The 14,339-nt window shown below is 36.2% G+C and overlaps 1 protein-coding gene across 35 annotated transcripts in view; it reads left to right on the plus strand.

The window, feature by feature from the left end:
- SYNRG (synergin gamma) overlaps positions 1-14,339 on the plus strand; it is an 84,348-nt gene that overhangs the window by 27,215 nt on the left and 42,794 nt on the right. For 12 of the 35 annotated variants that reach the window (XR_011493713.1, XM_044744504.2, XM_044744506.2 and 9 more), the window contains exons 4-11: positions 4,091-4,221; positions 4,891-4,996; positions 5,723-5,834; positions 8,710-8,919; positions 9,916-10,176; positions 11,070-11,147; positions 13,089-13,285; positions 13,917-14,165. Coding sequence is in view for 33 of the 35 variants with exons in the window: in XM_044744504.2 (XP_044600439.1) it covers positions 4,091-4,221; positions 4,891-4,996; positions 5,723-5,834; positions 8,710-8,919; positions 9,916-10,176; positions 11,070-11,147; positions 13,089-13,285; positions 13,917-14,165 (1,344 nt within the window). In the remaining 2 variants the exon portion in view is untranslated. The remainder of the gene's footprint in view (positions 1-4,090; positions 4,222-4,890; positions 4,997-5,722; positions 5,835-8,709; positions 8,920-9,915; positions 10,177-11,069; positions 11,148-13,088; positions 13,286-13,916; positions 14,166-14,339) is intronic. The other 23 variants (XM_014862260.3, XM_070482816.1, XM_070482818.1 and 20 more) reach the window with 5 other exon arrangements.

Here is a 14,339-nt window from a genome sequence, read left to right on the forward strand (position 1 = left end):
TTTTCTTTTGTATCTCTTTTGTATTTGAGAAGACTATTTAATCAATTATAGGGGATATTCCCCCACAAACATATGTACTTAAAAGCATCAAAGAGTTTACAAGGTACTGAAGATTGCTGGGCCAAGATCTGGGAGAAAATAAGAACCCAGAGAAGAAAGCCAAGTCACTCAGAGCTGCTTTTTTCCTGAGAGGATTTGCCAATATTAGAGGAGTAGGTGTGAAACGGTCACTTTGGGGATGGAGGAAAGGGTATAGAATTCAAAGCTAGCTGCTTTCCAGGGGTTTCCATTTTGAGCTGAACCTCCAAAGGTCTATACCCTCAGAGTGGGAATACAGTGGAAGTAAACCTGTTCTCACATGGACTTGAGGCTGATTTCTCATCGTTTGATGGTACAGGGAAACGTAAGTCTTGCATTTGGATTAAAGTGTTCCAAATTTGAAGTGTCCCTAGGCACCTGGCAAAAGTTTTGTTAGGCATCTAACAAAATCCTCTTTGGAGAATATACCATCCCTTTAGCATCAAAATATTCCTGCAAATAACTTTTCAAACACAGTGTTCAGTGCACAAAAACAGCATGAATGAGACACATAGAGAACAGAAACAAAAACCTCAAAAACACGAGTTATGGAAATTAGCAGACAAGACTATGGAGCAACTATATTTTCTATGATCTAAGAAATACAAGTTGAAGTGGAAAATTTTGGCAGGGAACTTGAAATTATAAAAAGTGACAGCAGATCTGAGGAAAAAATAGAAATTTCGGAATTGAAAAATATGTTAAACAAAAGAAGAACTCTGTGGATGAGTTTAAGAGCAGATTAGAAATGGCTTAAGAAAGAATTAGTGAGCTGAAGATAGGTCAGGAGAAACTATGTAGAGTATAGTATGACAAGGTGAAAAGATAGAAAATATATGAGAGATTTTGAAGATACAATGAGAAGGTCTAACATTTATTTAGTTGGAATCCTTGAAGGAAAGGAGGAAGAGAGTAAATCAGAAGAGATAATGGCTGAGAAGTTTCCAGAACTATTGGAAGACATTGTTCTACAGATTCGGGAAGCCTAATAAATCTACACATGGTTATATTAGTTATCTATTGCTGCATAACAAATTACCCTAAAACTTAGAGGGTTCAAACAGCAATAAACAGCTCACCACTCCTGTGAGTCAGGACTGGACGTAGCTTCAGCTAGGTGGCTCTGGCTTGGAATCTCTCATGAGGTGTCAGTCAAGATGACGGCCCAGCTGCATCTGAAGGCTTTACTGGGGTTCGAAGAACTGCTTCCAATATGTCCCACCCATGTGGCTGGCAATTCAGTGTTGGCTGTTGGCAGGAGGCCTCAGTTCCTAGATGGTCCTCTAGTTCCACGTGGACCTCTCCCGAGCAGGTGACTCAGGAGAGGAAGGTGGAGGCTGCAGTGTCTTTTATGACCTAGCCACGCTCGATCATTTCCCTCAATGTTGGGACTATGACAGAAGAGTGTGAATAACAGGCAGTGAGAATAAGTACGTATAAATCCTCACATCCAAACACATAGAGAAACTGCAGAAACCAAAGACAAAGAGAAAAAAGCTCAGAAGCAGCCAGAGGAAAAAAGTGGAAGCCAGAAGACATTGGAATGATGTTTTCAATGTACTAACTCAAAATAACTGCCAATCTCCAAGAGTGAAGGTAAAATAAAGCCATTTTTCAGGCAAAAACTGAATGACTTTCAATAAATGAAATTATAAATGAAGTAAAAGCAGAAGGACCTTAGGCAAAGGGAAAATGATCCCAGATGGAAAGTCAGATTCAGAAAAAAACGAAGAACAAAGAAAGATACATGTGTGGGTGAATCTAAATGAACGTTGTCTTCATAAAACAATGTCTTTATGGATTTTGTAAATATTCAGAGAATTAAAATACAAGTAATAATCATATATAACTTTGGGAAGGGGAGTTCAAGTTCTAATGCCTTGCATTCTGTGAAAGAAAGATATTAACATCAGACTTTGATAAGTTAAGAATACATGTCCTAATTTCAAGGGTAACCTTAGTAGGTTATATAAAAATTTTACAAACAAGTAGAGACGAAAAAACAGTTAATCCAAAAAAAAGACAAGAAGGAAAGAAAAACATAGAAAAAGTGGAACACTTTTCACAAAATCACAAAATAAGATAGGTTTAAATGCAAATATATCAATAATTATACTAAATGCTAATGATTTAAAAGATCCATTTGAAAGGCAAAAATCTGGATGTTTGATGCTTAGAAGGGACACATTTAAAACATAAGGTTACAGGAAAGTTTAAAGGAATGAAAAAAGTTGTAAATACTAAAAACAACCCAAAAAAGCTGATGTAGCTAAAGGAAAATCAGACAAAATATACTTTAAGGCAAAAAGCCTTAAAAGCCTAGAGGTAAAGAGGTTGTTTCATTATGATAAGCGGTTAAATTCATCAGTAAGGCATAACACTTCCAAATTTGTATGCACTTAATACCCTGGCCTCAAAATGTATAAGATAGAAACTGACAGAACAACAAGGAGAAATAGACAAGTCCACAATAAGTAAAGATAAAGGTTTGAACAACTTTCTTAACAAGCTTAATTAATGAGTAATAGGACACTGTTCCCAGCAATCGCAAAATACGCTTTCTTTTTAAGCAAATATGAAGTATTTTTTTAAATTGACCATACACTGGGCCATAGCATATCTCAAGAAACTTCAAAGGATTGAAATCTTATATAGTAGGAGTCCTCATAAGACTGGCCTGTTTTGGGGATCCATTTGAGATTTATAGTCAAGAATTTAAAGTGCATCCCTAAGATTTTTTTTATCCAGCAAGGTTCAGTGGTTTGGGTGTAAGGATAAAGAGAAGGTGGTTAGTTGACTTTAACTAGGGATGAGGTTTCCTAGGAGACCAAAGTGAGGAATCCAGAGGTAAGGGATTAAGGATGTTTACAAGGTCATTTAATATTGAACTCTGGAATCTAAGCAGAGCAAGAAGAGGAATAAGGACACGATGAGGTGATGGATTGTGGGAAAAGTGATAAGATTAATGGATGGGAGGTTTTAATGAGATAAGAGAATTGCTAAAGTACGTGAACTAGAAGAATAGGAGGTGGTGGTCAAGTGTTGGGATGCCTAAAATCAAGATTTGGGAGATGATGCATTTATTGGGACTGATGATCAAGGTTATGACCGTGGAATGGGAAGCTCGAATGATGTGTTGGACGTGATTGTGGTGAGGAGGTCAAAGACCTGAAAGACCACAGTGTCAGATGAATCGTCCATGTGATTATTGGTATCGCCAAGAGCAGTTTAGGAGTGAAATGGAAGATAGCACGGTTCTGAAACCTTCGGTTGAAGAGTCAGCAAGTTGAGGGTCAATAGATGACATAAACAGTGTGGGAGAGTGAATGAGGAAGTCTCAAGGCAAGAAATTGCAGTGCATTTTGGTTTTTGAAGGAAGAAACAGGAGAAAGGGTTTAGAAGAAAGAAGCAAGGAGGAATATTCCCCCATCTATAGGAAATGTGGAAGAGAAGCAGCAGTCTCCAAATGAGAGGGCTTCTGGGGACAGCCAGGTTTCAGTTAGGGGACAGAAGGGGAACCTTTCAGGGAGGAGATTGAAGAGTAGAAGAATTTTCACTCAGTAAAAATTAGCCATTATCGTCATCAGTGTCATCATCATCAATATTAGATTTTGTGGTTAGCTATTGTATAATACTATTTTTACTTCTGGACACTTCAGTAAAGTTTATACTGTTGTATTGATATCATTTATTATTGATTAAATATATTTTCTGTGAAATTTTGGATATCAGCCTGTGATAATGAGCATCAAAATATTATATCCTTCCACACACACACAGCCTCAGACCATTAGCAGTGGTCTCCTCTAAGATGGTGACGGAAATGGAAGGGGCAAAATATTAAGAGGAGCGTTCCAATTTTAGCCTGTGTTCTTTGAATCTTTTATTAAAATGCATTTATAGAGCTCATTAGTAAAAAATATTAAGAAAGAGTTTATGGAAGTTACGATTTTGCTTTGTAATAATTGAAAGGAGAAGTTCTGTTTTTTAAGCCTTTGTCTGTTTCTTATAGGCAGGAATACCAATGGGACCAATGCCAGCAGCGGGAATGCCTTACCTGGGACAAGCGCCATTCCTGGGAATGCGTCCTCCAGGCCCACAGTACCCTCCAGACATGCAGAAGCAGTTTGCCGAAGAGCAGCAGTAAGAAAACTCAGGATTCAAGGATAAAGATCCATGATAGCAGTTATTTAAAAAATTGTCAAATGTTCTCTAGTGCAGATTTGGGGCTAAAAGAGTCACGTTGCCTTTAAAACTCTTTACAGTACTTTTACTATAAGTTTAAAGCCAGAAGGGACCTTAGACATCCTCTAATTTTACATCTTAGGGAAAGTGAATCCAGAGAAATGAAGCGGCTTATCAATCCAGGTTATGCAGTTACTAGCAAAGCCTGGGCCCACATGCAGGCCTCCTGATTTCCAGAACATTGCTCTTCCTCCCGTGTGACAGTGCCTCCCTAAGTGGAAGTTTCTTTTTTATATTCAGAGCAAAGAGTATTCTTATTTTGTCTACCTCCCTGTCTGTTTCTTGAGATTACTTTTGAATGCAAAAGGTTGTCTCCTCCCTTTGCAAATTGGACAAGAAATAGATTCATGTCTATAATTTGGGTAATCGTTTTTAGACTCATTTCATATATTTTGAAATTAATGTAGTGGGGAGATTAGATTGTCATAAGAAAATTAGATATAATTAGCAGTGAAGTTTTTCGCTCTAGAAATGCAAGATGATGTTGCTGAAACTTAGTAGAAATGTGAATATAACACAGTTGATAGTTGTTTAAGCTGGTTCTTTACTAGGTTGTTTTTCCTTCAGGAAACGATTTGAACAGCAGCAAAAGCTCTTAGAAGAAGAAAGAAAAAGACGCCAGTTTGAAGAGCAGAAGCAAAAGCTCAGACTTCTGAGTAGTGTGAAACCCAAGGTAACATTCCACCACCCTCCACCACGGTGCACACGCCCTGCCCTGCATGTGCCTCTTCTCACTCCGTCAGTGGGTTTTTTGACTTAGACACCAGCCCAAGCTGAGGCTGTGGTTGATTCATTTTGGCTTATCTAAATCCAAAATGAAGGATTTTTCTTTTTCTGTAAAGACACTCTGTTGTTGAGGAGAATGGGGTATCAGCCATTATCTTCTCAACTCTTTTTTACTACCATTGGAATGTTTGTAATTTTTTCTTGGGAAGCATTAATACAGGATGCTTAATATCTAATAGCTTTATCCTAAACTATTTATAAATGGGCCTGTTAATATTTTTATATTCTATACAGTGTCATGCCTTTGTTTTATGTACTTACCAATGTTTTTCTGACTTGGAGAATTCACTATCAGAAGTATGTGATAAAAATATAGTCATGTGCCACATAACCACATTTTGGTCAACAATGGGCCACATATACGACAGTGGTCCCATAAAGATTAGTACCATATAGCCTAGGTGTGTAGCAGGCTATACCATCTAGGTCACCCTATGATGTTTGCACAATGACGAAATCTAGCGACACGTTTCTCAGAATGTATCCCCATCATTGAGCGACGCATGGCTCTACTGGAAATAGACTAATATCTGCACTTTTCTTTTAATTTGGGAGGATTTAGGATGAAACGAGAGATAAGTGAAGAAATATGCATACATTTATTGTCTCTTAGACAGGAGAGAAGAGTAGAGATGATGCTTTGGAAGCCATAAAAGGAAACTTAGATGGGTTTTCCAGAGATGCTAAGATGCACCCTACTCCGGCATCGCACCCTAAGAAACCAGGTAGTTTTAATTTTAAAACTTTCTTTTACTGAAAGGTGTTTTATAGTCCATGGGTGTGACAACCGTTTGAACATTATGTGTGTGTGAAGAGTCACTGTTAAACTCTTAAACTCTTACTTCATGTGAAGATTTGGATGTTTTAAATTTTGGAATGGGTTAAGAGCTCTGGTCTAGATAACTATCTTAAGAGGTAAAAAACCTCTTTGTCTTCTTTATGTCAATATGACAAAATTGCACTTGTAAGTCTTCTGTATACATGAGTATGTTAACATTAGTAAAATTCCTTCACTCACAGCAAATGAATAAAGGAGTTTACCATTTTATTCTCATTGTTTTAAAATAGTTTTACTTTTTATAAGCTAGTCTAGATTTTATTCAGTGTAATTAAACGTACGTATTTTTTAAAAAATCATGAGTTTAATAATGCTCCTTATGAAGTTTTAGTTTCTTAGATACATTTTTTGGTAGTTTTTATTACCATTTATCATGAGATAAACAAAAAAAATGCCTATTTAGATCAGGGTTTATTTTATTTTTTGGGTTTTTTTACCTGTGTTTTGAATATTTAGCAGTTGAAATGAATCTTGTCTTTACATAACTGTTACCACATTCTTTTTTTTTTAATTTCGTAGTTTGACATTTTATTCTCAGCTAATTTCAAGAATAGCATACCATTAATACATGTACGGTTTTCGTAAATCATTCAGCCAACCAAGTACTGTTTTCTGCTGGCAAATATTACATTGACAAATTTTGTCTTGAACTCTTGTATTAATAATACCTATATAGTTGGTATCAGGAGGAATAGTCTAATATTGGCACAGTAACGAGTTCTTGACTTCCTCAGACAGCTTTGAGTCTGTACTATTAATTTTACTTGTTAGATTATATAGTCAGATTATCATTCCAAAAATATGCCCCAAAGTAAAATATACACCAAGATTGAAAAGAGAATAGATATTAGCAATCAGATTTAGTTCAGAAAGGAAAAACGTGTCTAAAAATAAAATTATAAACTGATAAGCTAGTCAAGAAGTAATTTAAGAATTGGCATTGAGTGCTAAAACTGGACCCAGCTTGGAAATTAGAAAAAGGGAAAAGAAGGCAGAGAGGAATGGTCATTATTAGGTCAAACACTGTTCTGTCAATATAGAATACCCTTTTTGGACAACCAGGTGTAGTTTAACAAACTCATTGTTAAATGATAAATTGGTGTTTTGATATTCAAATAATCCTATAAGTTCACTCAGCATGCATGCAGTTAGCTATTGCTAGTTAACTGCTTCATGCTTAGCCAGAAAAAGATTTTTCTGAAGCCAGCCCAAGGAGTTTCCAGAGCTTCTCCAGATGGGGTCTTAAACCTAGGCCTAAAGTATAGAAAAAGTTTCCAGCCTTTTTACCACCAAAGTCGTCTTTTAATTCCATGCCCCGCCCCAGACTTATTTATCTCATAATATTGAATATACAAACTGCATTTATCACATAATTTTTATACTTCTTATTAATCATATGTAGAGCTACAAGAGTTTATAAACCAAAATATATACCACATAGAATTAACATAATTCCAGTCAAACGCAAACAAACATTGGTTTAGCCTTTGCAGCCTTATTGCTGGTAAGTAGTCAGGATCCATTTAAAAAATATTCATAGTAGCTCTCAGTTTTCTGTTACTGCTATTTTCTACCAGTACTGATCTGAGAACCCAAATTGAGAACGCAAATCCACACACTCACTACATTATTGGGAGGGTTGGAATTCATTATGGTATGGCTTTTTTCTCTTTTAGACAAATTTAAGGCAATAATTTTGCATATTCATTTTGCATCTTTCATAAAACTTTCAATGTTTCCAAGTTTTATTTCACAGATCCAGAAGAGAAGCATATAGTGTCCCCATTTTTCAGATGAGAGCCTTTTTTTAAAAAGACTGCTCCTTGTGACATTAGACGTTAGTAAATGTTAAAGCGATTCAAAGTACTTAAAAATGTGAAGAAGCAACAATAATATGTGGTTAGTGAGACTAGTGTTAAATGTGGCTCCTGTAGGGAAGGGTTATTCCATAAGTGAATCTCATTTTTAACAGTAAAAAGCCACCGTGATGTTTATAAATCCTTTAGAGCCAAAGATCTTTTAAACATAGTCCTCAGTCAAAGTTTACTTTTTTAAACTGACTACTGAGTTGTTTGACTTAATGCCTTATGGTGTCCCAGTTTTGATGCTTTTCACAAGAAGATATTGCTGTGGTAATGTGTTTAATGTTCTTGTTGTCTTTTGTAATTTTCCTTCCTCATATGGTAACTTTACTGAAATGTGAACTATGCAAAGTGTATGGATTAGGCATGATACATCAAAAATTGCAAGTATCATGCACTGGTTCTTACTAGTATAAGGAGATTTGATCATCAGAGTATATATCTGTCCAAAATGTATTCAGCAGCATATAGGCAGGTTTTCTTATTTCTGGTTTATGTTGGTTTGAGAGAATATTATCCAGATGAACAAATCACTTGGATTTCAAAAGTAATCACCTCCTTGATGTAAATTATTAGTGGTCTCAGGGAAAAAAATAGTGCTAACCTAATAAAAGAAGGAAAGAAAATTTGAGTTTTACATTTTTCTGTTTTTGAACCAAATGCAAAATAGCTATAAAACCTCTTTTTAAAAAGACAAAAAAATAAACGTGTGTGAATAGACATCAAAGTGTTTTGCACCCATTGTATAATAATTCCCTTGACTGTGGTTTCATGTCATTTCCTGTTCACCTCCACTATTCATGCTTCGGTATATTCTTTTGGAATTGTACTAGCTCTTGATTTCTTTTTCCCTGTTGATTTTCATTTCTGTGTGTTTCATTGCCATTTTCCATTTTGCAGATTATCCCACATCATCTCATTCTGCTAAAACTGTCTCCCCATCACCTGCCTTTCTTGATGAAGAAGAATTCAGTGACTTTATGCAGGGGCCTGTTGAACCTCCCACATGTGGGCCTTCTTCCACTTCCCAGGCTTTTCAGTCTTTCCATCCCACCACCCCACTTGGCCAGTTGCATGTACAGAAGGCTGGAGCACAGGCTCTCCCTCCAGGTTTGATTCTAGTGTCTTTTGCCTTACATGGTATCCTTGGGCAAATTCCTTATTTCTCTACTGCTTCAGCCTTGTACAATGTAAAGCACGTAACTCCTAGATTCTTAATGAAAGTATTCTGAAGATAATCTAGGGTAATTTATGTTTCTTATAGAAGTAGAGTAACACAGTGATGTTTGCAAAGAAATATGTACCTGAATATCTGAGTACTATTAAAATTCACCGAAACAAGAATCTAGATTTTTAAATTCTGGAGGCCTCACATTTCTGAAAAGTGATTTAAAACGTTTGCTCCTAAATTAGGAGCTATTTAAACCACCTTAGAACTTTAAAAACAAACTGATTTCTTCAGGAGCTTCCTCTTGTTTGGGAAAATCACCATTACCATTTTCTTCAGAGTAATGAGGCAGGAAAGCTGCTTTAGAAGGTGCTCTCTCTGGGTCAGTGATGGAGCACTTGGGGCTCAGAAGCCCAGGTTCTCCGTTTACTGCCAGTTTGTCCTTTAAACAGTTCTGTGCCTCAGGTTTCTATCGCTTGTGAAATAATGGGGGGAGGAGGCAGCTAACACTCTGTCTTGAGACAGAGCAGTGCTGAGAGCAATCTTAGCAGACAGGTTCTTACTCAGACTTTCTCAGTTGACAGACATAGAAACAGACCCAGAGCTGATGATACTGGCCAAGGGTCTCCCCAGTCGTTAGTGGATGTGTCCGCGTCTTATGTAGGACGCCAGATATCAAAGGTAGTACTCCTCCCACTATACCATTCTACCTAATATCTCATAGAAGTCTTGAGAATTACGGTAGATAACAGTGTTTAAGTTCTCTAAAATCTCTAGTCTCTCAAGTTCTATACAAATGTGTAGTGATTGAATTATTTCAAAATTTACATTATGTGTGGCAGGGCCTTCCCTTTAGAACCTGGGGGTGGAAATGAATGATTGAAAAAAATCAGAAATTTGTGGTTATATACAAATAATCCTTCATGCTATTTGTTTAGGCCCTTCCTTGGAGGAGATGTTCCTAGTATCTTGTGATATAAGTACATCTGAGCAGAAACAAATTAAATTAAATACTTCTGAAGTTGGGCACAAAACCCTAGGCCCAGGTTCCAGTAAGAACCATCCCAGTTTAACGGCTAATAACGGGGGTGCTGTAGATGGACGTGTAAGTGGTACCACTACTGCCGAGGCAGAAAAGACTTCAGACCAAAACCTGTCCATTGAAGAGAGTGGTGAGCTCATGAAATACTCAGCAAAAAGTTCGTTTAACCAAATATCGCTCAATTGCTAACACCTTAAGCATTACTCTTAAAATGAATGCTGCTTGATTTTGCTAATCGAAATTTTGCTTAAAGAATTTTTAATGCATTCCTTTCTCCAATTAACCCTACAATTTTGCTCTGAATTCTTTCAACACGCTGTTATTCCTTTTTAAAAAAATTTGATAACCACTTTTTAATCAGAATCATTCCTGATTTAAAATTTCTTTTCCTTTTATTTTATGAAACCTCTTTTTTTTCCTCTTATACTTCCTGTTCTTCCGTAAAGGTTGGAAAGTTAAAATTTTACTGGAAAAGTCACCAATGAGAGGATTGTTTTGCTTCTCCGAGACAAATCATTCACACTGCTGCCTAAAACATCCAAATTTTTATAAACTCAGCTTGGAGAGATGAATTAGAATGTGACAGCCCAGGAGGCAAACTTTTGGATGATATTTTACTGCAAAATTCTTTTTTTAAATCCCTTCCATCTAAGGCAGCAGTGTTGTTTTCAGGTAAAAAAAAAAAATGAGACTTTGCAAAGAAACATTATTAAGAGCCACAGGTAGAGCTAGGGCAGTTACAGTTTTTTACGTCTATGATTTTAAACCACCATCTATCGTGTATTCCCTTTGGTTTCTAATGCATGTGAAATAGTGCGAGTCTCCTGTGATTCAGAATACTGATTTGGCACGTCTCATTTTTTTTAGTTTAGTCTTTAAGACATAGTTGATGTATAAAAGTTGTTTAGTAACCAAATATTTTAGTTGTATTGGTGACTTTTTTTTTAGTGTCTCCAGCCAATGCTTTTATAAAAAGCCATGACTCACTGTGACTTGCCCATCTTCTGCATAGCCCCTTATGTATATTAGATAATGTTCCTTATCTTTTAGGTGTGGGAGTGTTTCCCTCACAGGATCCTGTTCAGCCCAGAATGCCTCCTTGGATTTACAATGAGAGTTTGGTTCCAGGTAAAAAAGCTTCTTTGTCTAGGATTCCCATTTGGATGTTTTGCTTTAAATGTTGTAAATGTAGTTGTAAATATTTACTACTGTGGTTATAAAATATGCAGAAGGTAACTTTTTTCTTGTTTATTTTTTCTAAAAGAGTACAGAAAATTAAATCTAGTGTTTCTTAAGATGCCTCATATATGAATAACTTTATAAATGCAGGAGAATGTTTTGCTTTCATGTTTTATTGACCATCGTATACTTTGATTTCTAAGCACTTTTCTTAGACTTATCATGCTTTAAAAGACATTATCAAATACTTATTTCATAGATTATTATTAACTTAGCAAGAATATACTAATATGTTTAGTTTTTTGAACTCTTGGTGATTAGCTTATATTTTTAAAAAATATTCCTATGACTTGCCATGTGCTGTTATATGAAGTAAAAGACCAAGTGGCATCTTTTTCTATGTTGGAAGCTTGTGTTTACTTTTTTCTTTATCTATCTTATTACTGCTGAGCCAAAAAAAAATTACTAAGGTGCACATTTTGTGATAGTATTCAACTGATTCAAGGAAATAGTCTATTTGAGCCATGGTGCATAGAATAATGACTATTATAGCAGCGTATATTAATCAATCTTAATATATTGTAACTTGTTCAGTTTACTCTACTTTGCCAACCCCTTGAAAACCGAAAGTAACTTTCATCAGATCTTTAGTTTTCTAGATTGGTCATAAACTAAAGTTGTTCTACACTTGATTAAGTAAAACTCATGGAAGATTCCTGTAGCTGAACTTCTTTTTGGAAGAAAGCAGTAATGTCTTACTTTACATCATAATCACATAATCACTAATTGAAAGGCTAATTTCCCAAAACCATATGGGACTTCAGTTGTCTATAAAAATAATAGATTTTCTTCCAGCTACCCGTTAGATAGTTTGCATCTTTTCTTCTTCCTCTTTGTCTTCAAGCCAAACAAACAAAATCTAGGTCTTGGTATATTTTTGAAGTTCTGTCCATTTTCTGTCAGCTTATATTTCTTTCTCTCCCCTCCTTCCAAACATACATGCATACATAATTTCCTAGCCATAGTATATGTTCTTATGGCCAGCCTACTAATCTGTAATCCATATTTAAATCCTAGATATAAAATTTGCTTTAAACATTTTTCTCTGTCTCCCTTATGAACCCTGTCCATTTTCTTTCCCCAAAATTCCTGTAACTACAGTTTCCAGATTTAGCAAATAAGCCTACAGAGCATCCAGTTAAATTTGAATTTCAGATAAACAGCAAACAACTGTTTGGTATAAGTATGTCTCATGCAGTCTTGACATCCGATATTTTATATGGCAACTCTAACAGGCTTTCCCATCTTGTCCTTTGGAAACCCCATTTTATTGCAAAACACTCTCCAACAGTCCTTTCCTCTTTTCAGACATTTATTCTACTTTCTCACCTTAAGTGAAACTGTGTCTTTCTCTGCGGGTTTTATTCCCATAGCACCTTACCCAATGATATTTTCTTTCACAGCCTCTAATTCATTGGGGCGGGTGTAAGGTGGTGTTGGTATAGTTTTTGCTTCCCACGGCTATTTTCAAACTGTTCCCACTGTCATTACTCTACAGCTTCTCCTTTCAAGTCCAAAGCGTCTGCTTACACCACCTCCATCTTAATTGTTGTTACTGTCTTCTACTGAATTATGTGACTTTCTCATGCCGTTAGCCCCAAATCTTTATCTTTAGGACCAAGCTCCAACCTCTCTTCTAAGTTCCGGACCCTAATTGTCTGCTGGATATTTTCACTTGTATATCTTAACAGAAGTCCACACCGTAACATGGCTTCAGTTCTATTAAAGCAGTTTAATTTAAGGTTATTCTTCTGTAAACAACAATGACAACAAAGAAGATCAGTCACTTGTAGTACGTTTACGTTTGTAACCTGGTCTTTCCTTTAATAGATGCCTATAAGAAAATTTTAGAAACCACAATGACTCCAACTGGAATAGATACTGCTAAACTTTATCCCATTCTGATGTCATCTGGACTTCCCAGGGAAACTCTTGGACAGATATGGGCCTTAGCTAATCGAACTACACCTGGCAAACTTACTAAAGAGGAACTTTACACTGTTCTCGCCATGATAGCAGTGACACAGGTAGACGTTGTTTCTTAAGTTGGATCAAATAACTTTTCAATAGACATTGAAAGAATGTGAGTCTTTTTTTATTACAACCTTGTAGAACTCCTTGTACATTAAAATTTAGATTATTTTCAGGATACAGTACTTCAAAAATGAACAATTTATATGATGTGCATATTAACAAAATATTCCTTTGTTTAAAGATTGTTTACTATATTAACAATCTCTGGCCTAAATGTATCCCATCTGAACTTGAAAGTTAGTCAATAATAGATTAAATTACTCTCTCTGTTCTTTGAAATCCTTGTTTTAAAATTCTTTAGATAGAGATAAAGTATTCTTGGGCTGGTTGCAATTTTTTTCATATTACGAAATCATTTTAAATGATTTGATTATAGTGAATTAACCAAACTTGTTGCAGAGTGAAAATGTCAGAATTGATCTGTTGGCCATTTCTTTGCTAAACATTAGGTTTACCTTAACCTTGTAATTTATTTTCTTGTATCAAATTCGTGAGTTTTGGGAGAGTCGGAGTGGAAACATACCAGGGCTACAGATTTTACCTTTAGTTTCTCTTTGCCAGATTTAGAGTGTGTGTAGTTTGCAATCCCCTAAAGTGTTTCCATGTTCCTCCCCTTCTGTGTAGAGGGGTGTTCCTGCCATCAGTCCTGATGCTTTAAACCAGTTCCCAGCGGCTCCTGTTCCAACTTTAAGTGGCTTTCCTATGACTTTGCCTACCGCGGTGAGTCAGCCGACTGGGATGCCTTCTGGCCCTGCAGGCTCCATGCCCCTCAACCTCGGACAGCCAGTCATGGGCATTACCCTCGTTGGACCAGTGGGGGGAGCTGCAGCCCAGGCTTCCAGTGGCTTCATGCCAACTTACCCTGCAAATCAGGTAAATGGAGTAGCTGTGCATATTCTAAATAATCCCTGAAAGGGCATCTGGGCAACTTTGTTTCCAGGGTTACACAGGTTGCCGGATTAAACATTATTAAAACAATACAATATTTAATTTTTTGTTATTTAAAAAACATGAAAAAATTTCTTAAGCCTTAAGGTATTTGAATTT

Source organism: Equus asinus, chromosome 13 (genome assembly GCF_041296235.1).
Source record: "Equus asinus isolate D_3611 breed Donkey chromosome 13, EquAss-T2T_v2, whole genome shotgun sequence".
Classification (NCBI taxonomy): domain Eukaryota; kingdom Metazoa; phylum Chordata; class Mammalia; order Perissodactyla; family Equidae; genus Equus; species Equus asinus.